The 19,360-nt window shown below is 41.6% G+C and overlaps 1 protein-coding gene across 5 annotated transcripts in view; it reads left to right on the top strand.

Annotated features, from left to right (window-relative positions):
- The window catches only part of MYRIP (myosin VIIA and Rab interacting protein), a 163,136-nt gene that overhangs the window by 105,534 nt on the left and 38,242 nt on the right, over nucleotides 1-19,360 (top strand). For all 5 annotated transcript variants that reach the window (XM_077304580.1, XM_077304584.1, XM_077304581.1 and 2 more), the window contains exons 4-8: nucleotides 5,797-5,933; nucleotides 7,816-7,899; nucleotides 10,069-10,166; nucleotides 13,124-13,204; nucleotides 13,728-13,871. In XM_077304580.1, coding sequence (XP_077160695.1) covers nucleotides 5,797-5,933; nucleotides 7,816-7,899; nucleotides 10,069-10,166; nucleotides 13,124-13,204; nucleotides 13,728-13,871 — 544 coding nt within the window. The remainder of the gene's footprint in view (nucleotides 1-5,796; nucleotides 5,934-7,815; nucleotides 7,900-10,068; nucleotides 10,167-13,123; nucleotides 13,205-13,727; nucleotides 13,872-19,360) is intronic.

Raw genomic sequence — 19,360 nt, 5'->3', positions numbered from 1 at the left:
CTTTTTAAAGTCTTATACAACATGTGACTTCCTTACTTGGAGGGTTGTCATTGCTGATGTTCCTCTCAGGTACTATCAGAGCTTCATCTTCTTTGAGTTTTTAATTATACCTAATTAATAAAGATGGTTCCAGAGAGCCAGAATTGATGCTATAGAGTACAGGTGGTGGTCAGATATAATAGATATAATTAATCAGTTAATTAATTACATGTATATACCGCCCTCCCCTAAGGCTCAGAAGAAGTAAAAAGGTTTCCTACTTTGTTCCAGTTCTGCAGGGATTGTAAAGCTGTTGTTTTCAGGTGTGCTTTTGGCATTAAGTTCAGTGATAGATTGTATTTTGGGGGGATAGGAGAGGCTGCTGTGGACATTTTAAATTTTAGGGGAAGTTTTTGATGATAGGCTGGCTGTGTAAGCCAAGATAAATTTCAGTATATGGCAAGAAAATGGGATAAAATGGGGCAAGCTGCCACAAAAGCCAACAGTGGCCTCACGTACCATACTCTAGATTAGGGGTGGGCAAACTGTGACCCTCCAGATGTCCATGGTGTTCAGTGCTCTTTAGAAGTAGATCTTCCTGTCCCTTGCAGGAAAATTCAGCTGCAAAAGCACATTGAAAGTGCATTATCCAATGTGTGCATAATGGTCCCTAGAGTTATATTGACATCATACATTTGCACTTAGCATTTGTTTTCCTTGGAAGAGAAAAATAAACCATAAGGATCCAGTGAAAATTAATTCTGTACTAATTCCCAGTGTGGAAGTTTTATTTTGTATGCCTAGGGGGTGTAGTTGACCTCTACCAGTAAACAAGTTTTTGAAAGCTGTCTTAGATTAGTTCATACATATAATTAATTTGTTATTCCCAAACCTCTTCACTAACAGTAGTCATTTAGGAGCTGCATATTTTAATTTAAAGCATATTTACAATAAGAAATACCCTGATCTGTTAATATTTAGCCTGGTTTATCATTTATAACTTAGAAGCAAAAATTGTCATTGAATTTTTACTAATCGGAGGTAGTTTACAATTGTTTTTGCCAGGTGGACAAAACATTTCATCCTGTTGTACCAAAATCCAAGAGTGTGGCTACTGAGTGCTCATGACTAGGTTGTGGGTTAGTGTCCTTGAATTTCCCCTTGACATTACCCAGTTTTTTGTTGCAGCCCACGTGGCATTTGCCTGTTTCAAATGGTCTTCATCATTCTTTCACCAGTGGAAAAGCTGGTAGAGTTCAAACCTATGTATCAAATGTATGATGGGAGTGATTTCTTTGAAGAAGCCCTATAGGTAGGCTCAATAATGGTTCACAGTGAAATAAAGGGAATCAAGAAGACCTAAACTTGAAACCTGAAGACTGGAAACCATATATATTTAGTTTATAATCTGTGAGTATTTTTGCCTAGAAAGCAGTTTCTTCACAGGTGGGAGAAAGCTTTCATGGACAGGTGTGTCTATTCCATGAAACTAAAGGGTTTAGCCCTTGGGATTGTTGCATAATTTCCATCTGGTACCCCCATGAATTTAGCACTTGTTACTGCAGCAGCTAGCATGTAGTGACTACAGCTAAAAATATATGCTTCCTGGCTGACTTTCATAGGCTTTCTGAAATAAATGCCATACTTGGTCTTCCAAAATTTTCAACCTTTGAATAATGGCCATGGATTGAACAAAAAATAAATGTATGTCCTGGAACCAGAGAACCCCCAAAGTAATGAGGTTGCTTTTAAATCTATAATCTTTTTTTAAAATCACAATTGGGCAGTTATTTTCCTAATTTTGTAAAACAGTTTCTGATTTGGGGACATTTAATAGTGACTCATTCCCCCTCCAAATTTTTCCCTCTGCAGACGTGAGAGAATCAAGCTTTTCAGAATGAAAATTCAAATTCTTATTAATTTCAGAATTGTTTTTCATTGAAAAGTTCACTCTTGAGCACTTTCTGACATTTTCAGTGTCTTTAATTTTTTTGCTAAATAGATGGTGAAAATGTACTGTTTGTATGACTATGTATATGGTTTTGTGCAAAATGTGCACAGGCATATATTAACAGTTACCATTAAGGTAGCACCAATTTCTGCATTAGTTAAGGCTAGATTTAACAACCTGAAGGAAGGTGTTATGCGTGTGGACATTCTGTGCAACAAGACATTATGCTATATGACTTGAAACTCAGGGAATGGATCAATCCATGGGCCCCGTTAAGGGCCAGTCAGGTTCCTTGGTGGGCCACCTGAAATTTGTATAAGTTTCATGAGTTCTAGTGTTTCTAGTTGGTGTTGGGAGCTAATAAAGAGCTGACTGTTTTTGAAGAGCTGTGTCTACCAAACCCTCAGACTTAATAGACGCGATGTAAATTAAGTATGTTTTCCATAATTAAGTTTCAAAGCATAGCAAAATGGACCTACACCTTAAGATATCAACAAGATTTTTCAGGGTAGGAGCTTTCGAGAGTCAAAGCTACCTTTGTCAAATACAGATGCAGCAAAGGGAACTTTAAGCCTTCTTGGTCTCTGATGCTACTAGAATCAAATCTTTGCATAATTGAATATATTTGGCAGGCTGGTTGTCCTGGAGGACCAATGTTCATGCCAAGCCTGTCTTGTCAGGAGCAGCTCAGGATTTCATTGTCTCCATGGCAACTATGGGTCTGTGTCTGATAATAACAGGTCCTAGACATTATGCAGGTCTCACTTTGATCTGGTATTTTATACTAGGCAGAAGGAATGTGATCTGAGGGTGGAGGATTTAACAATATTTCCTTTGTCATGGATAGAGACTACTTGCTTGGGTTGAGACTTACAGATACCAAGACATTTCAGAGGTGGGGGACTCTCTTAAACTGATCTGCCCCTGGACCCAGATGAATCCAAATGACTTTCTGATGTATCTAGAAGAGTGTCCTGTTCTGTGGTTGGATTTAACTACCTTTCATCTACACCAGGCTTTCATATATATATATATATATATATATATATATATATATATATATATATATATATATATATATATATATATATATATATATATATATATATATATATATATATATATATATATATATATATATATATATATATATATATATATATATATATATATATATAATTGTTAAACATTTATTAGATGGTATGACCAATTATGGTCATGTCAACCCCCCCCCACCTCTTCCCAAATGGCCAATGATGGGCCTGGAGGGGGTGGGAAGGGGATGAACCATGGGTAGGCATGTACACATCTATGCTCCCCGACCATATTCTGCATGATCGCACCACTTCTGGAGTTTCTGGAAGCCTGGAGAATGTTTCAGGGGTTTCTCAATGGTAAAAAAGTTGAGAAAGGTTGATCTGCACCAAGGCCCTGGATTCATTCATGAATTTGTGGGTGAATCCTTTTTGCCTCTGCACTTTGGAGTGACTCATTTGTCATTGTGATTCATGCCATCATTTTTACCATGGATTCAATCATTCAAACATTTTGTTTTTATCAGTTTAAATGTTCATTTCTTTTCTGTGGACTGACTCATCACACGACGTATAACACTGGCACTGAAAGTCACAATATTGTTTACTTTTTTTAAAAAAAACCTTTGTAATAGGATTTGACTTCATAATTACATTATGTAACACAACGGTGGCCTTGGGAATTAGAGCGGTGAACAATTGCCATGGCTGTCTCTGTAGCACAAAAATTAAAAAAGGAAAAGCCATCACCATTTCTTTCCTTTTAAAACGAGTGTGACTAATGTCCTTTAAAGGGGATTTTGCATTTTAGGCAAAGAATATAAGCACATACTGCAGTACAGGTAAGAGGGGGTGAAACGCTTCCTTGTATAAATCTGCAGATGGAGGTTTTTCATTATGCGGGACAAATGGGAAAAAAGAATGCAGGAAGTCATGAGCTTCTAAAACTGCAGGCCAGCATTAAAGTATTCTGAAATAAGTAAACAAAGTCCTTATTTCCTTTCTGAATATTCTTTAATACAGTATCTAACCGGAGGAGGAATCAAGAGGGACATTGGGACTTACAGAATGCTAAGAGGCTGAAAAGCTTTAGAAGAGTCATTGTAATCTGTTGGGAAACGCTTGCAGAATAGATGCATAGGCTATAGGGTAAAAATGAATAGATAGAAAAAATGTCAGATGGGTAGGAAAGGTGGCATAGTTTAGCACGGTCTCGTCAGATCTTGAAAAGTAAACAGGGGTCAGAATTCAGAAAGGATACCACCAAGGAAACCTTTATATAGCAAGTCAATGGCAAACTCCCTCTATTTCTCACTTACCTTGAAAGCCCCTTACTTAGGACTTCGTAAATTGGCCAAGACTGACAGCAGTTTGCACACAGAGAGAAATGTCAGTTTGTTAAGGTTGGGTTCTGGTAAACATAAAACTGTGCTTAGTAATTTTCCAAACCGTTCCCAGGCATAGTTTCTAAGCTAGCCTTTTTCAACCTTGTGATTGGCAGTCTTCAAACAAAAGTTGGATACACACTTTTCTTGGATGCTTTAGGATGCTCTGGATTGATCCTGCATTGAGCAGGGGTTGGACTAGATGGCCTCTAAGATTCTATGATTCTATGACTGTGGAGGAGCCCCTGAAAAAAAATTTCAGACTTTGAGGACCCCCAGAAGTGGTCAGCTGGTCACTCCCTGCCACACCGCCAGAAGTGACATCACACCTTTAGCCTCCCCCCTTTTGCTTCCTCCCCCCTCCCTTTACTACTACTATAGGGGCTGGAAAGAAGAGAAGGAGCTGTGAAGACAGCCTGGACCCCCCCCCCCATACTTCAGAACTCCCAGGGACGCCCAGGGGGCTATGGACCCCTAGTTGTGAATCCCTGTTCTAAGCCAACTGCATTTTATCACAAGCAAAGAAGTACGGCAATACCTGGGATTTATTTTAAGGTGACCAGATTGTCCCACTTTTGGAAGGATATCTGGGGGTACCTGGCAAAATATATATATTTTGCCAGGTACCCCCAGATTCGAGAAACTCCAGAAGTGGTGGAATCATGAAGAATATGGTTGTGGAGCAGAGCTGCGTACAAGCCCACCCGTGGCACCTCTCCTTCCCACCCCTCGAGGCCCATTATTGGTTATTTGGGAGGTGGGGGTCAACATATGGTCATATCACCCAATGAATGTTTAACACATTTAAAAATATATATTAACAATTAATTAACTCCCGCGCATTCAGGAAACCTTTCCAGGACTGTCAAGAAACCCCAGGGTTTCATGAAACCCTGGTTGAGAAAGTCTGCCTTAGTAAGAAAAATTAAAATACAGCCAATTGAACTTGGTTCCATTTCAGAGCTGGAAATTCTGTATATCGTGTAGAGACTTTGCTGTTGAAGAAACCTTTGGTGAAACAAGGGTGTACCAGAACCTTGTCCAGCGCGACTTGGTGGATATATTTGTGAATATTTTCCTCTGGATTATTTTCATTTCACATCAAGATTTAAACCATCAATCAACAAGACTTCTTTGATTACTTATGCTTTATTGTATACATAGATAGCTATTGGCCAGCACGAAACATTGTTCCTTTTCCGTCATCTATAATTTTTGTATGCTCCTGTGCTATTCCCCTTGGTAAATTGAGCATACAGTGGGTGAAGTACAGCACAGTCTAGTACTAGGCAAGCACCATTTATATCCATTAGAAAATATACACTTTCTTTATTTTTCCTTAACTATGACTATCTGCAACTATTCAGAAATCCAAATGTGTTTTTAAAAGGCACTCAACACTTCTTTTATAACTTTAAACACTCTCAAATCTTTCTTTTCCCCATAGACTGTTAAGAGCCCAGTCCCTGGAATGGTATTATAATAATGTGAAAAGTCGCTTCAAACGCTTTGGAAGTGCAAAAGTCCTGAAGAATTTATACAGAAAACACCGACTGGAGAGTGGAGCTTGTTCTGAGATACTTGGTAAAGAAAAGCGATGCTTTTGGTTCACCTGTTTTTCTCTGATTAAATGTCTTATGTCTGTTTTTTAATCAATGTATTTTAGCAAGAGGATAAAGAATTTGCTTTTTATAAGTATATTTCTTTCATGTTGGGTCATCGTACTCCTCTTTCCCCTTTCCTAAAGCAACAGTTTCCTTCACTGGAGTTCTTTTGTATTAATTCCCAAGAAGGAATGATTCCATAGGCACAGCAAATATTATCAGGATTCATTTGTTTAGGGTTTCCTATCTCCCTCATTGATCCATGTGCATCACTCCCAAAGCTGCACTTGGTGGAAGAAGATGACCATCCCTGATAGGAGTGTACCATTCCTTGGTCAAGGGTATACGATGCCTGCACCCCCTTGCTAGAACCTCTAAACAAGCTCATGGTCCCTCCCCATTGCTATCTACTCCCTTTCTTCTTGCCCACGCCTAACCTGCAGCAATAGGTCAGGAGCACCAAGAACTCTCAGAAAGCCTCTGTGCAAATCCTCCCCCACCACTTCTGTGCCTGGTTCCTCCCAAAGCAGAGTAAAAATGCAGCTGTAAGACCTCCAAATACATGAAATCTTTCTGTAAAATATATGTGCTATTTGTATGGCTGTTTTGAAATGCCCACAGACATTTTACATCTGCAGAATAATCAAAGGTAATGGCTACAATAAAAATCCAATATTCCCAGTGTGCCAGTCAGTTTAGCATGCCTGGTCACCACTCCCACCAACACAGATAACCTCCTCAAATAAGCATGCTGTTTACCGATCTCACCTGAAAAAACATGCATGGGTTTAAATTTCAACGTAACATTTTCCATACCTAGAAATCTTGACTTGGATCCTATGCCGTGTGATCAAGGCTGCACAACGTAAACAGCAGCCGTCAAACTTAACCACCATGGCAGTCTTCTCTGCCCCCCATATGGTGCAGTGGACACCAGGATCAGCATAAATGTTTGAGTGAGGGAGTGAAGAGAGAGAGGGGGAAAATGGGTAAAATTGCCCTAGTTTTTTCCTGTGAGTGGACAATGAATATAAGATCTGTGCTGTTTTGGAGGGTGACTTCTATGTCATTATGACTGAGACACCTCTTTGTCCAGAATTCCATTGTCCCTAGGCTCTGCACCAAAATCTCCAAGTATTTCCAACCTGAAACTGGCAACCAACCCTACAGAGAAATTCTCTGGCCTCCTGGCCCTGAAACCAGCCACATTTATTGCTGGGGTGATGGAAAGGTAGTTCTGACCCTGGAGTGTTCAAGGTTCTTCCCTGACTACTTAGTGTGCTCTCTCTCCCCTTTTTCAGCCTGATTGGCACATGGAAAGTACTAGAAGGAAACTGGCTTCTTTGTCATATGAATGAGGAACTATTTCCCCCCTCAGATTTATGAGAATTTTTATCTGCTTAAAATAAATGCCTCAGCTCTTTTTTTGTTACTGCTAACTTCCATTTTTCTCTTTCTCAGTGTGACTGTAAGATAAGTCCTCTTGTTCCCTTTGATAGAGAAGCAAGTTTAACGGTCTCTTTTTTTTATGAAATGGTGCCCTTTAAAATCCTTGATTTATTTCAAGCCCAGAATATCGCCTTCAAAGCTAGTCTTCGGCACTGGCATTTTGCAAGCAATCTGTCCTTATGGCTAACTTCACAGTCCCTCTTTAACTTGAACAGAGATTGTCTGAGTACAAGGATTAGCCTGGTGTGAGAGATTTTTCCACTGAAGGGAATATTTTTTTAAATAAAGTCATGCCTTCAAACAGTTTCATGCTCAATCTCTGTGTCAAGTATCTCCCCCCCCCCCACTTCTTTATCCTGATGTTCCCTCTGACTCTGGGAAATAATTATGAGCATGGTTGTCTTTTTGATCAGAAGCCGGTAGTGTCTGCGAGGGAACCATAGAAAATGAAGGAAGTATTTGTGGCAGTGATTCTACATTCTACAGGCAGACAGAAGGTAATTCTATGAGACCTTTATTTGTTTTGTTCCTCTTGAGCTGAGTACTTACGGATTTATTACAGAAAGAAATAACCAAGACCATAGATGTATGTTTCCAAGCAACACTGGAGTCTTAAAGATGAACACATGTTTTTTTTAATCTCCAATTTAGATCATTCAGATCCCATCTTCTAACAGAAGGACTTGCCATTGGTGCAAGGGACCTTCTCCAGCATCAGGTAGGGGCCCCAGTCTTCCTGGTAGAGGAAGGGGTCCCCTGCCACCAGTCCATCGCCAATTAGCTGGCCAGCAGAAGGATTTACCGAGAGAAAGAGGAAGGTCCAGGTGATGGTAGTGATGTGGCGACATCACTTTGGATGAGCACAGGAAGTAACATCATTACACTGGTGACATCCAGATGGCACAACCTCTATGGTAGAAGCCATTTTTACCATCCTTTTTGCCCAGTTGTTGTGACATTGCAGCATGATGACAGCCCTTCTGGTGCACCGTGGAAGTAATATAGCCACGTAGCCAGTGACATTGCCGGGACTTCCTTCTCCTGGTAAGTTCCCCCCTCCCATCTCCTACAGGTTGTCATGACCTGGCAACCCTGGCATTAGGGGAAGATTCTTTGAACTGGAGGAAAGAACCATTATTTTCAGAATGAGGTAGGATCCAGCCACATAGTCTATTTGCCTGTAGGAAGCAAAAATCACCTTCAGCAAGTACAGAAGTTTTTGAATGAGAATGGTTTCTTCCCCACCCACCCCAAGTACGTGACTTTCTTTTGCCTATGAGGGCAGACAGCCTAGTTAACATTGGCTAGAAATTGTGAATTTATTTACAAATCCATTGTAATCTCCCAAATCCTACAGTGAGTTACTGGATTTTGTGGCTAGAGGAATTCTTGACAGAAGTTTGCAGCATGCTTAGGAGGCACTTTCTCACAACCTTTTCTGTCATTTTCTGTATGTTTTCTCTCACACAGGGAAGCTGACAGGCCACGTAATAGTATCTATCTAGCTCATGGCCAATGTTCCTTCCACAATCTGATTTCCGATTTCTTATAATTTTTCAGTGATTCTGTTCTTAAACAATTTGTTATGGCATTATCTACAGCAGTCTCTCCTAATTCAGCCATTCAAGGAAGGTGTTTCTGCCTATGTGCATGGCATAATGTTAAATAGGAGAGTGCCCTTTTTAAAAAGTGTTAATTTTGTATCCAAGGGTCTGTAACAACCATATTGCTGTATATATTTGGTCTGGGATACCTGAATGCAATCCCCAGATGTTGAACGGGGAATTCCTTCTACTACATCTTCATTTTATTCATAAATAGGGACAGGAATTGTAGAAACATTGAATGGTAGCAACAGAATCTCTTTGGGAAGACAGAGGACTGATTTTAACATAGTTTGCATTCAGCAGAATAGATACCAGCCCATCTGTTTTAAAGTTTGTTAGCATAAGCATAATTACTGCTGGTCTCTTAAAAATGTACAGTTCAATCCTTTTGCGTTAAACGGGATTTAAAGGAGAGAGCAGCGTGTATGCTTCAAAACTGATGTGGCATAGAGAGGCAGTTGAGTTTTTCCAAGCATTTTTGTTATAGTATTTCGTTTTACACTCATGTTTGTTATCATTCCAGAACATCAAAAATACACTTACATAATTTATTCGGCTTATATTCTCTCTGTAAAGCGAGCTCATTAGTGGTCATAGAATCATAGAGTTGGAAGGGACCTCCAAGGCTGAGTCTGGTGGTGGGTTTTGTTTCTGGAATCTGAGTATGCTATTTATGCATGCTGTACTGTTACACAAAATGTATTCCAAATAGCAGCCTTTCACTGTAGGTAGTTTTTGTATGTGCTCAAGGACTGATTGATGGGTTACCTCCCAACTTTAAGGCCGTATGCCTAATGCCCTGGTGGATTTAATAATTTTTTATTATAAATATATGTATTTGCTTATCTTCTGCAACACAAAACTTGATTCGCTTGTGTCAGTGTTCATTGCAAGTAAATTGTACGTTTGGCACACGGTGATCTAGACTGAGTAAACTGATGCATTCGGCGGTGGGTGGAATTCTACGGATTCTTTGTAGAAAGAGCCTGGTGTCTCTTTCCACTTTAATAATCTGCCTTTGATAAACCCTAACCGTGTTTTAATGGACTCTTTGCCTAGGACACAGCATGATGGATACCCTCTCGGTGGCATTGCGTGTGGCAGAAGAAGCCATTGAAGAAGCCATTTCAAAGACAGAGACATACAGTGACAGCTTGGTAAAACAAAAATTAACAACATTCATTATCTTGAGCTCTCCTTCCACTTATCCAAATTTTCAGTAGCTCCTCTCAAATTTTGCAGGACATTTTCAGAACTTTGCTAGCTTAATTTACCCCATTCCATTACTGAAAGATACTGTATTATTTTTCAAGATTTGTTGCAGCAGCAGATCTAGACTTGGAAGTGCGCTTTCACACACCCTGAATTACGTGCTTTTGAGCTACTTTCGGTGCACTTCATGGGCCTTTTCGCACAGGGATCTTTGTTGCAAATTGTTTGCGGAATGAAAAATCGCCATTTAAAATAGTGGAATTCGTCGTTATGCATACCTGCCTTTGTAGTGGAATCAGTTGCGTTTTTTAGCGTTTCCCACAGGCTTCCGGTCTCGGCAGAAATCGCTAGAAAGGAAGCGCTATTGCCAAGCTCGTCCCGCCCCTGGCCGTCAAGCAGCCAATGGGCAGCCGTTAGCATGCTCCCAAACAGCCCCTTTCCCTTTAAGAAAGGTTTTTTTAAAAAAAAAAATGACCCATAGCAACGAATCTAGGTAGATTCGTTGCTACGGAGAGACCCATCCAGCTGCCTAATGTGAGCTTTCGTTTGATTGTATGATCGTTTGCACGCTGCCTCGAGTGATAAAAAAAAAATCCCCCCCCCCTCACGGGCCCGATTTTCGGCTGAATTTATTTGTAAAAAATAAAGGGACTTTATTTCAGCAAACGGGCTTTTCAGTGGTTTGTGCTTAGTGACTAAAGGTGAAGGACTGAAGCCAGGGAAGCCTCTAAACAGAAAGAGGCTCGCCGGTGCGTTTATCCCCGCTCGCTCGGAGAAAAAAAAATGGCGATCGCTTCACCGGAAGTTTGGAGGAGAGAGCCAGGGGGAGGGACTTTGAAGAACCAGCAACAATGGTAACGCACAGGTCTTTAGCGCTACTGTTGCAGATTGGTTGCAGGAGTGTATCGCTATCCGGAGGGTGAATCCACTTTTCTGGATTCCCCTGAAAGTGCCACAACGAAGCGCTTTTTGCTGATCAGTTTCAGGATTGTTGCAGATTGTCTACGACGTCGTGGGTTATGGCAAATTAGTAGCGTTTCCAAATAGCAACCATTCTGCTACTTTGAAGCCGTGCGAAATGGCCCCATCAGTTATTTGCAAGTGGGTTTTGCTGTTTCACACAGAAAAAAAACAGTTGCAAAGTACATTGGATTCAAGTTTCATTATTTAGTGTGTGTGAAAGTGCCATAAAGGGTGCTTTTATCATGTTTTTCTCCCTTTCATCCAGTGCTACTGTTGAAAGCTGAACGCAGCACATCTGATGTTAAGGGAGAGAAATGCATACTGTGAATATACTAATGCTGACGTTTCCCCTCTCTCTGCTGGAATGTTTGTGGTTGACCTCCTGTTGACACCACTCCTTCCACACACACACACACACAGAAATCCCAGGCCAAGCCTCTTGATTGCTTTCAGGGGATGTGCCCAGGAAAACTGTACTGCGGATATTTAGGTTCTACAGACAGGGCTCTGGTATTTCTGGGCTTCTGGTATGGTGGGACTAACTCTTACTAACTCCACATTCTTTGTGGAATAATACACTTGTGAATCAGGCCCAAATGTTTATGGAAATTTAGAGCTTTATGTTGTTGTTTTTTCTTTAATGTATATGTATAGGCCATCAAAAGAGCCTCTTGTGGCGCAGAGTGGTAAGGCAGCAGACACGCAGTCTGAAAGCTCTGCCTATGAGGCTGGGAGTTCGATCCCAGCAGCCGGCTCAAGGTTGACTCAGCCTTCCATCCTTCCGAGGTCGGTAAAATGAGTACCCAGCTTGCTGGGGGGTAGACGGTAATGACTGGGGAAGGCACTGGCAAACCACCCCGTATTGAGTCTGCCATGAAAATGCTAGAGGGCGTCACCCCAAGGGTCAGACTTGACTCGGTGCTTGCACAAGGGATACCTTTACCTTTATGGTCTATCAAATCACAACTGATTTTCGGTGACCCCAGCAAGAGCCTTTTAAAGGAAGTGAGAAGCCAAGGATGGTTCCCTTTCTCTACAAGGCCTTCTTCGGTGGTCTCCCCTGCTCAACTTACAAGATCTAATGAGATCTCCCCTCCCATTCTCCTTCATAGATGGCCTTAGTAATTATTTTAGACATTTAAAAATGTTTCAATCCATATGTTCACCTAGGGGGATGGCAGAACAAATTTAGGGCCCAGCGGCACCTTTAAGACCAACAAACTTTCATTCAAGGTATGAGCTTTCATGTGCACGCACACTTCCTCAGATACAATGCCACAGGATATATGTAATCAGTTCATATTAATAGGCAAAGTGTAGGAGTAAATTTACATACAGCATAATGAAAATGGGTAACAAATTCCAGAGATAAATAGGGAAAAAACATCAATTTGGATTTGTTTGTATTCACTGGAGATTGAATGGCATGGGAAACATCTTGTGCACAATAAAGATGTCCATGTTAAGAGAAGGATGAGCATATAAATAATCAATGGCTGACAGCAGTTAGCTGAGGCCTTGCCGTTCTGCCCCCTCCTGTCTTCTCAAGCATGGAAGCTTGACTTATGAACTGATTACTTCCATTTCATCGTATTGTCCCTGAGGAAGTGTGCCTGCAAACACGCCAACCACAAACCTTGAATAAAAATTTGTTGGTCTCAAAGGTGCCGCTGGATTCAAACTTTATTCTGCTGTTTCAGGCCAACATGGCCACTCACTTGAATCTATAGGAGGATCAGTGAAGGCTGGAAAACAACATTGGGAAAACAGTTGACTTGCCCTCTGGATGCCAGGTCCTTGACCCACACTAGGGTCATCTGCTATTGCTCTCTTTAAAACCTGCAGGAGTTCTGTTCTGAGATCTCTGAACGGAGCCTCTGCTTGGACTCTTAGCTTGTAAGCCCAAAGCAAACGTTTGATGTTCCTTATCTGTGTGCAGGAAAAACAGAATGAAGCTTCTTATTTACGAGAGCACAAGGAAGAGCTGATAGAAGAGCTGGCCACCACTATTGTCCAGAAGGTATGACTCAGGAATTTCACTAGTCATTGAAATGCGACCAGGGATTACAGTGTCTTCAAAAGTTACTATTCAGTACTTGCAATTTTTTACATTGATGCTACATTAGAGCAGCTGTATCTTCGTGTATGGCGGGATTGTGAACCTGTGTGCAAAGCAGGTTTGCCAACTTTTGGTTGGGAAATTCCTGGAGATTTGGGGGGTGGGGCTGTGGTGGAGGGAGGGGAGGGACTGCCACAGAGTACAATGCAATGGATCCCACCCTCCAAACAAGTCATTTTCTCCAGGGGGATGACCTGTGTAGTCTGGAGATTAGCAGATCTAGATCCCAATCTGGAGATTGGCTACCCAAGTGTAGAGAGGCCTATACATTTTGCTTCAATCAGTACAGCTTCTAATATATATTATTTTATTGAATTGTAAATGCAGCCTCTGTTTAGGATTGCTCAGTGAAACCTCTCTTGTGCGGCTCCAGTAATGTTTTTCACTGAGTCGCCCTTCCTGTCTGCTTTTCAAATGGCTACAGATTATAAGAAAGCAGAAAGACAAAACCGAACAAGTGGAGACTGGTTTTGAATGGCCACAGTCCAGAAGTCGTGGCTGGACCGCTGCCTCAGATCAGAGCATGCTGACTTTCCCAGGAAGTCGCCGGGGATCGTACTCATTATGGGTAAGTTGCGAATGCAAAATTGTATTGGCTGCATGAAAATTGACGTGTTTCAGCAAAGGAGATAAGTATATCAGCTAAAATTATCAATAATGTAAATATAAGAAACGGGAGGCAAAACCTCAAAGGGTATTGCTGTTTCGGATATAAGGCAGGGAGGTTTTGTTGGTGAAGCAGGAATCAAGCCACTTCAGGCAATGAACCTGAAAGAGAGTGGCAAGAAAGTTGTTTATTTATTCATTTATTTATTATTTTCTTAGATTTCTAAACCGTCCTTCCATATGGCTCAGGGCAGTTTACATGAAACGTTGTGGGCATACATCATAATCACAACACACATCAACAACAATTCCGACGGTGGTTCCAGAATTAATAGAGTATTACAGCAGATTCGATTGAACAACAGCTTTAACAAGAACCCCTAGGGAGGTCAGTTTTGTGCAGGTCATGGAATGGGGGAGACCAGGGCATGTTGTTGGGTCAGTCAGCCTCAACCGAATGCCTGGTGGAGGAGCTTCCTTTTGCAGGACATGCAAAATTGTGGGGGTTCAGGCAGGTTTAGGCATGGCCCTGATCTCTTTAGGGACCTCATTCCACCAGGTGGGGACCAGGGCAGTGAAGGCTCTGGCCCTTGTTGAAGTCTGACGTGTTCTTTGGGGCCAGGGATCACCAGCCGGTTGGTGGTGGTGGAGTGTGGGGCTCTTTGAGGGATATAGGCAAAGGTCTCTTAGGTACACTGGGTCCAGACCGCATATGGCTTTGAAGGAAATTACCAAAACTTGAACTGATATTCAACTGGGAGCCAACTTGAGTTGTTGAAGTACAGGCCAGATGTGGGATTTCCCACGTTTGTGAGGATCCTGGCTGCGGCATTCTGTACTGGTTGTAGTTTCCCGATCAGGGATAAGGGTGGGCCTGCATAGAGCGAGTTGCAGAAGTCCAATATAGAGGTGACCGTTGCATGTATCACTGTGGCTAGATGTTCTGGGGCCAAGTAGGGTGCTAGTAGCTTGGTAGACCTGTGACCTGTGCCTCAATGGAGAGGGAGGCATCAAGGATCACACCCAGGTTTCTGGAAGAGTCAGCTACTGATAGTTGCACTCCGTCCAGGCTTGGTAATCAGTTCCTCGCTTGGTCCCTTCTTACTCAGCCACAGGACCTCCATCTTGGAAGGGTTGAGCTTCTTCAGTTGTGCCTTTATAGCTAAGAATACAGATTTTCACAGGTAAGCTTCCAATTGTAGTGTAGATTGAGAAATGATATATTGTTGAGTTGTTTCAACTTTCAGTTTAAAATGCCAGCTTTTAAAATCGTTTTCTTTCCCCAGGTAAATTTAACACAGTCATAGAGCACTATACATATATATATATATATATCATGTTCTATTTAAGGCAGTTCTCACAACCCTTGACTTATTTTTTCAATTGCTAGGCAGTTGCAGAAAATTTGACCCGTAGCAGTAAAATGTGATGAGTTTTAGGATGAAAGAGGAGAACAGATCTCCATTACTTCTGTCAGGGGAGGAGTGTGTGTGTGTGTATGTTTGTAATTCTGTTCTACTCTGAGGTAACCATGACTGGCCCAAAGTCACCCAGCTGGCTGCATGTGGAAGATTTGATTCCCCAGATTAGAAGCCACTACACTGAGCTGACTGGGGAGAGATATAGACCAAAAAAAAACCAACAAAAGGAACATTGTCTGCTTTTGGTTCTCAGGCTGTAGCACTTATTAGCTTTATTTCTGTGAAATCACATTACCCTAACACCTTGTCAGACATCTTGAAACTTAAAGGTCTAAGTGTTAATCTGCAATGCCAGGAGCCTGCCTCATTCAGTCTCTTCTTAGATGGAGTGCCTTTGTGTGGCTATCCTCATAAAATCATATACAATTGGACCCCCTAGGCTTTTCATATCAGTGATGGGTTAGAGTGTGGTATGGTGTATTTAGCTGCGTTGGGTGCCATTCTGAGTGCTACGCAGAAGGAAATAACGAAAATGGGAAATGAAGGCCTTTTTTGGGGGGAATCATTGCCAATGACAGCAAGAGCTTTAAAAAAAACTTTAAAAATATAATGTTTTAACAAGGGAACTGCAGACCCATATCCTATCACTCCACTAAGCAAAGTCTGAATGAAGCCTTTGCCAAGCTTAAGAAACTTAAGCGGTTCCTCCTCCAACAGAAGAGCCAGGTAAGATGGAGGAAGCACACTTGAGGCTAGGAAAACGGCTTCTAGCATTCTGCTTGCTAACTAGAAGCTTATACGGGGTTAGTTCTTTATATGTTTTCACTTGTGATCCGTAAGCCGCCATGAGCCGCTAGGAAAAGGAAAGGTAAACATCAGTATCAACTTGCCAGCCATGGAGCTTCAATTCCTTCTAGATTCACCGGCTTTACTCCTGTCGTTAATTGCCCTGTTCACCCGCTGTAAAAATAATTGCCAAAATACACCTCCCTGTTTTGCAAAGCACAACTAATCAACACGAAGAAGCACTTAGCAGCCTCTGGTTAAGAAGAGGTTATGTATGTCAGTGCAAAATACTGTGTGCTGTTTGCATGGAAAAGTAGGTTCTCTTCAAAGCTCTCTGCCAACATAAGTGACAAGTAGATGCTTCGGGAATGAATCAGCCTTACCAAGTCCACGTTAAAATCTAATTTTGCATTTTAATTCATAAACTACTTTGCTTTAAGTTAATTAGCATAGGCTGGTTAATAGTGCAAAATGTATAACTTAGTCGTATGTATTAATCAGCCATATTTTCATGGTTAATTGACTCGTGTCCTTAGAAGAGTGTAAGGAACTCTGCGCTTCAAATAACACTGGGAGCAAGACCCATTTTATCCAGGAATGTGATGTTAGGATGGGCTTGTTAGTGAAGGTGAAGGTGAAGGTATCCCCTGTGCAAGCACCGGGTCATGTCTGACCCTTGGGGTGACGCCCTCTAGCATTTTCATGGCAGACTCAATACGGGGTGGTTTGCCAGTGCCTTCCCCAGTCATTACCGTTTACCCCCCCAGCAAGCTGGGTACTCATTTTACCGACCTCGGAAGGATGGAAGGCTGATTCGACCATGAGCCGGCTGCTGGGATCAAACTCCCAGCCTCATGGGCCGAGCTTTCAGACTGCATGTCTGCTGCCTTACCACTCTGCGCCACAAGAGGCTCTTTTTGGGCTTGTTAGTAGCAGCTTGCAATTCAGCATGTAATTGTCCAGAATAGTCATATTAAAATGTCTGAGGTTTTTTTCCTTGTTATTAATTTATTCTTATTTAGATTTGGGTTATAATGCCTGCTATCAAATGTAAGAGAGAATCTTGTAAGAAGAAATTATCTACCTGCAAAAAGGCAGCTCTTATCTGTAACACGCTTGTTTATAAACTATTTATTTGTTCCACACATTAATTTCCTATTGGTAAAAATCCATTAGAGGTTTTTTCCGCTGATTCCTTTTTACATCTGCAAATAAGTACATGTGGAGCTTGTTACAAGGACTCCATTAGCATATGAAATTTGAGCTATATTCTTCAGCTGTCTTGCCACGCTAATAACCCTGATAAAGCCAACTGATATAGCATAAGAATGTGTGTTGAATAATAGGCTCATTTACATGAATGGACATTTTTAATGCCTTTGGCTGTGGGATGGAAATAAACATAAAACAAAGCTTGCATTCCGTAAGCTTAGCCAATTTGCATACCAAGTTGGAATGTGAATATTTGTAAACGGAAAGTGCTATTTCAGTTTTATGTGCAAACTTCTGAAGCGGTTTCAATTTTGAACCAACGTAAGATAAAATGTGACAACATAATGGCACAAAATATACAACGAGCTATAACAGTGAACTTTAAAACGGATCCGGCTGCTCTAGTGTCCCAACTTTGCCAGAAAAGATTTTATAGATTTTTTAAAAGTAAGAATCACTGTGATTTGAAACCATTAGTGCCTGCTTGAGTCTTGCCCTCAGATCTCTGCCCACAGTTCCTGCATTGTGCAGGGGGTTGGACTAGATGACCCCAGAGGTCCCTTCCAACTCTGTGATTCTATGACTCTGCTCTTCTACAGACACTTCCTCCTTGGCAACTGTCAAGGTGATAACTATTCCTGTTAAAAAGAATCTGCATACTGAGAATAGCAAACAATCACTGAAGAAGATTCAGAAAAACGGGTTTATTGAATACCTGGGACCCCATTCTGATTGGTTAAGTTCTTCAAAGTGACCTTAATAGTAAAAAAAGTCTTTGGAATTAAGGTAACCAGATTTTAACATTGGTAAAGTGGGACACCATTGACCGGCGGGGGGGGGGGGGGTCTTGATTTAAATTTGGTCTATATGGAGCAAGAAAAATTTTCATAGAATGCAAAAATAGTATGGTAATATATATGAAGAAGAAGAAGAGTTGGTTCTTATATGCCGCTTTTCCCTACCCGAAGGAGGCTCAAAGCAGCTTACAGTCGCCTTCCCATTCCTCTCCCCACAACAGACACCCTGTGGGGTGGGTGAGGCTGAGGGAGCCCTGATATCACTGCTCGGTCAGAACAGTTTTATCAGTGCCATGGCGAGCCCAAGGTCACCCAGCTGGCTGCATGTGGGGGAGTGCAGAATCGAACCCGGCATGCCAGATTAGAAGTCCGCACTCCTAACCACTACAGCAAACTGGTGTTTTAATTTTAAGTATTTTAATTTCAACATAAGTACAATTTGCCAGGTGCCCCCAGGTGTCCCCCCAAAAGTGGGACAATCTGGTCACCTTAAATTATATACTTCAGAGATCACTCAACATTTAGGCTTTTCTTTTATGTTCAGTTTTGGCTATCTATAAGGAAACGACGATTCTGTCATTGTAGTTTTTTGTCAATGCAAGTCCCGTGACCTCTGGCATAGCTTTCCTGTCTTCCCTGTTACGCTTGCAAATGGGGGCAGGACCTGATCCGTTGCTGTTAAAGGCTGATGTGGGGGAAGGTGGAAGTTCAAAATTCACAGGGTCCAGAAGCGCTTGGGGGTGGCAGCAGACAGTCCATGTACTTCATTTTGGTTTCAGGTAAGAAAAAGAGATCAGCCAGCGTGATGCCTCTTGGTGTAAATAAATAAAAATAAATGAAATATTTGGTTTTGGGTTCCCCTATAAGGCTGGTTTACGATTGAGAATGGCTGTGTCTGTCATCTTAAGTGTTCATAAGGAGAATCACTGGTTTGCTTACACTGCCACCTGCTGAGATCACTGAAGTAAACAATTGAAATAAACGAGTCAAGGAAGCAATGGCCTACAAATATTACTTCATTTCAGGTAGATGATGTGATAGTTGCCTTTGCAAAGTCAGAAAACTTGTACTTTGGTTTGAGAGCCAGTTTGGTGTAGTGGTTAGGAGTGTGGACTTCTAAACTGGCGAGCCGAGTTCAGTTCTGCACTCCCCCACATGCAGCCAGCTGGGTCACCTTGGGCTCCTCACGGCACTGCTAAAGCTGTTCTGACTGAGCAGGAATATCATGGCTCTCT

This window comes from Paroedura picta, chromosome 11 (genome assembly GCF_049243985.1).
Source record: "Paroedura picta isolate Pp20150507F chromosome 11, Ppicta_v3.0, whole genome shotgun sequence".
Taxonomy (NCBI): domain Eukaryota; kingdom Metazoa; phylum Chordata; class Lepidosauria; order Squamata; family Gekkonidae; genus Paroedura; species Paroedura picta.
Note: the sequence above shows the minus strand (reverse complement) of the source record. Positions and strands in the feature narration are given on the sequence as shown.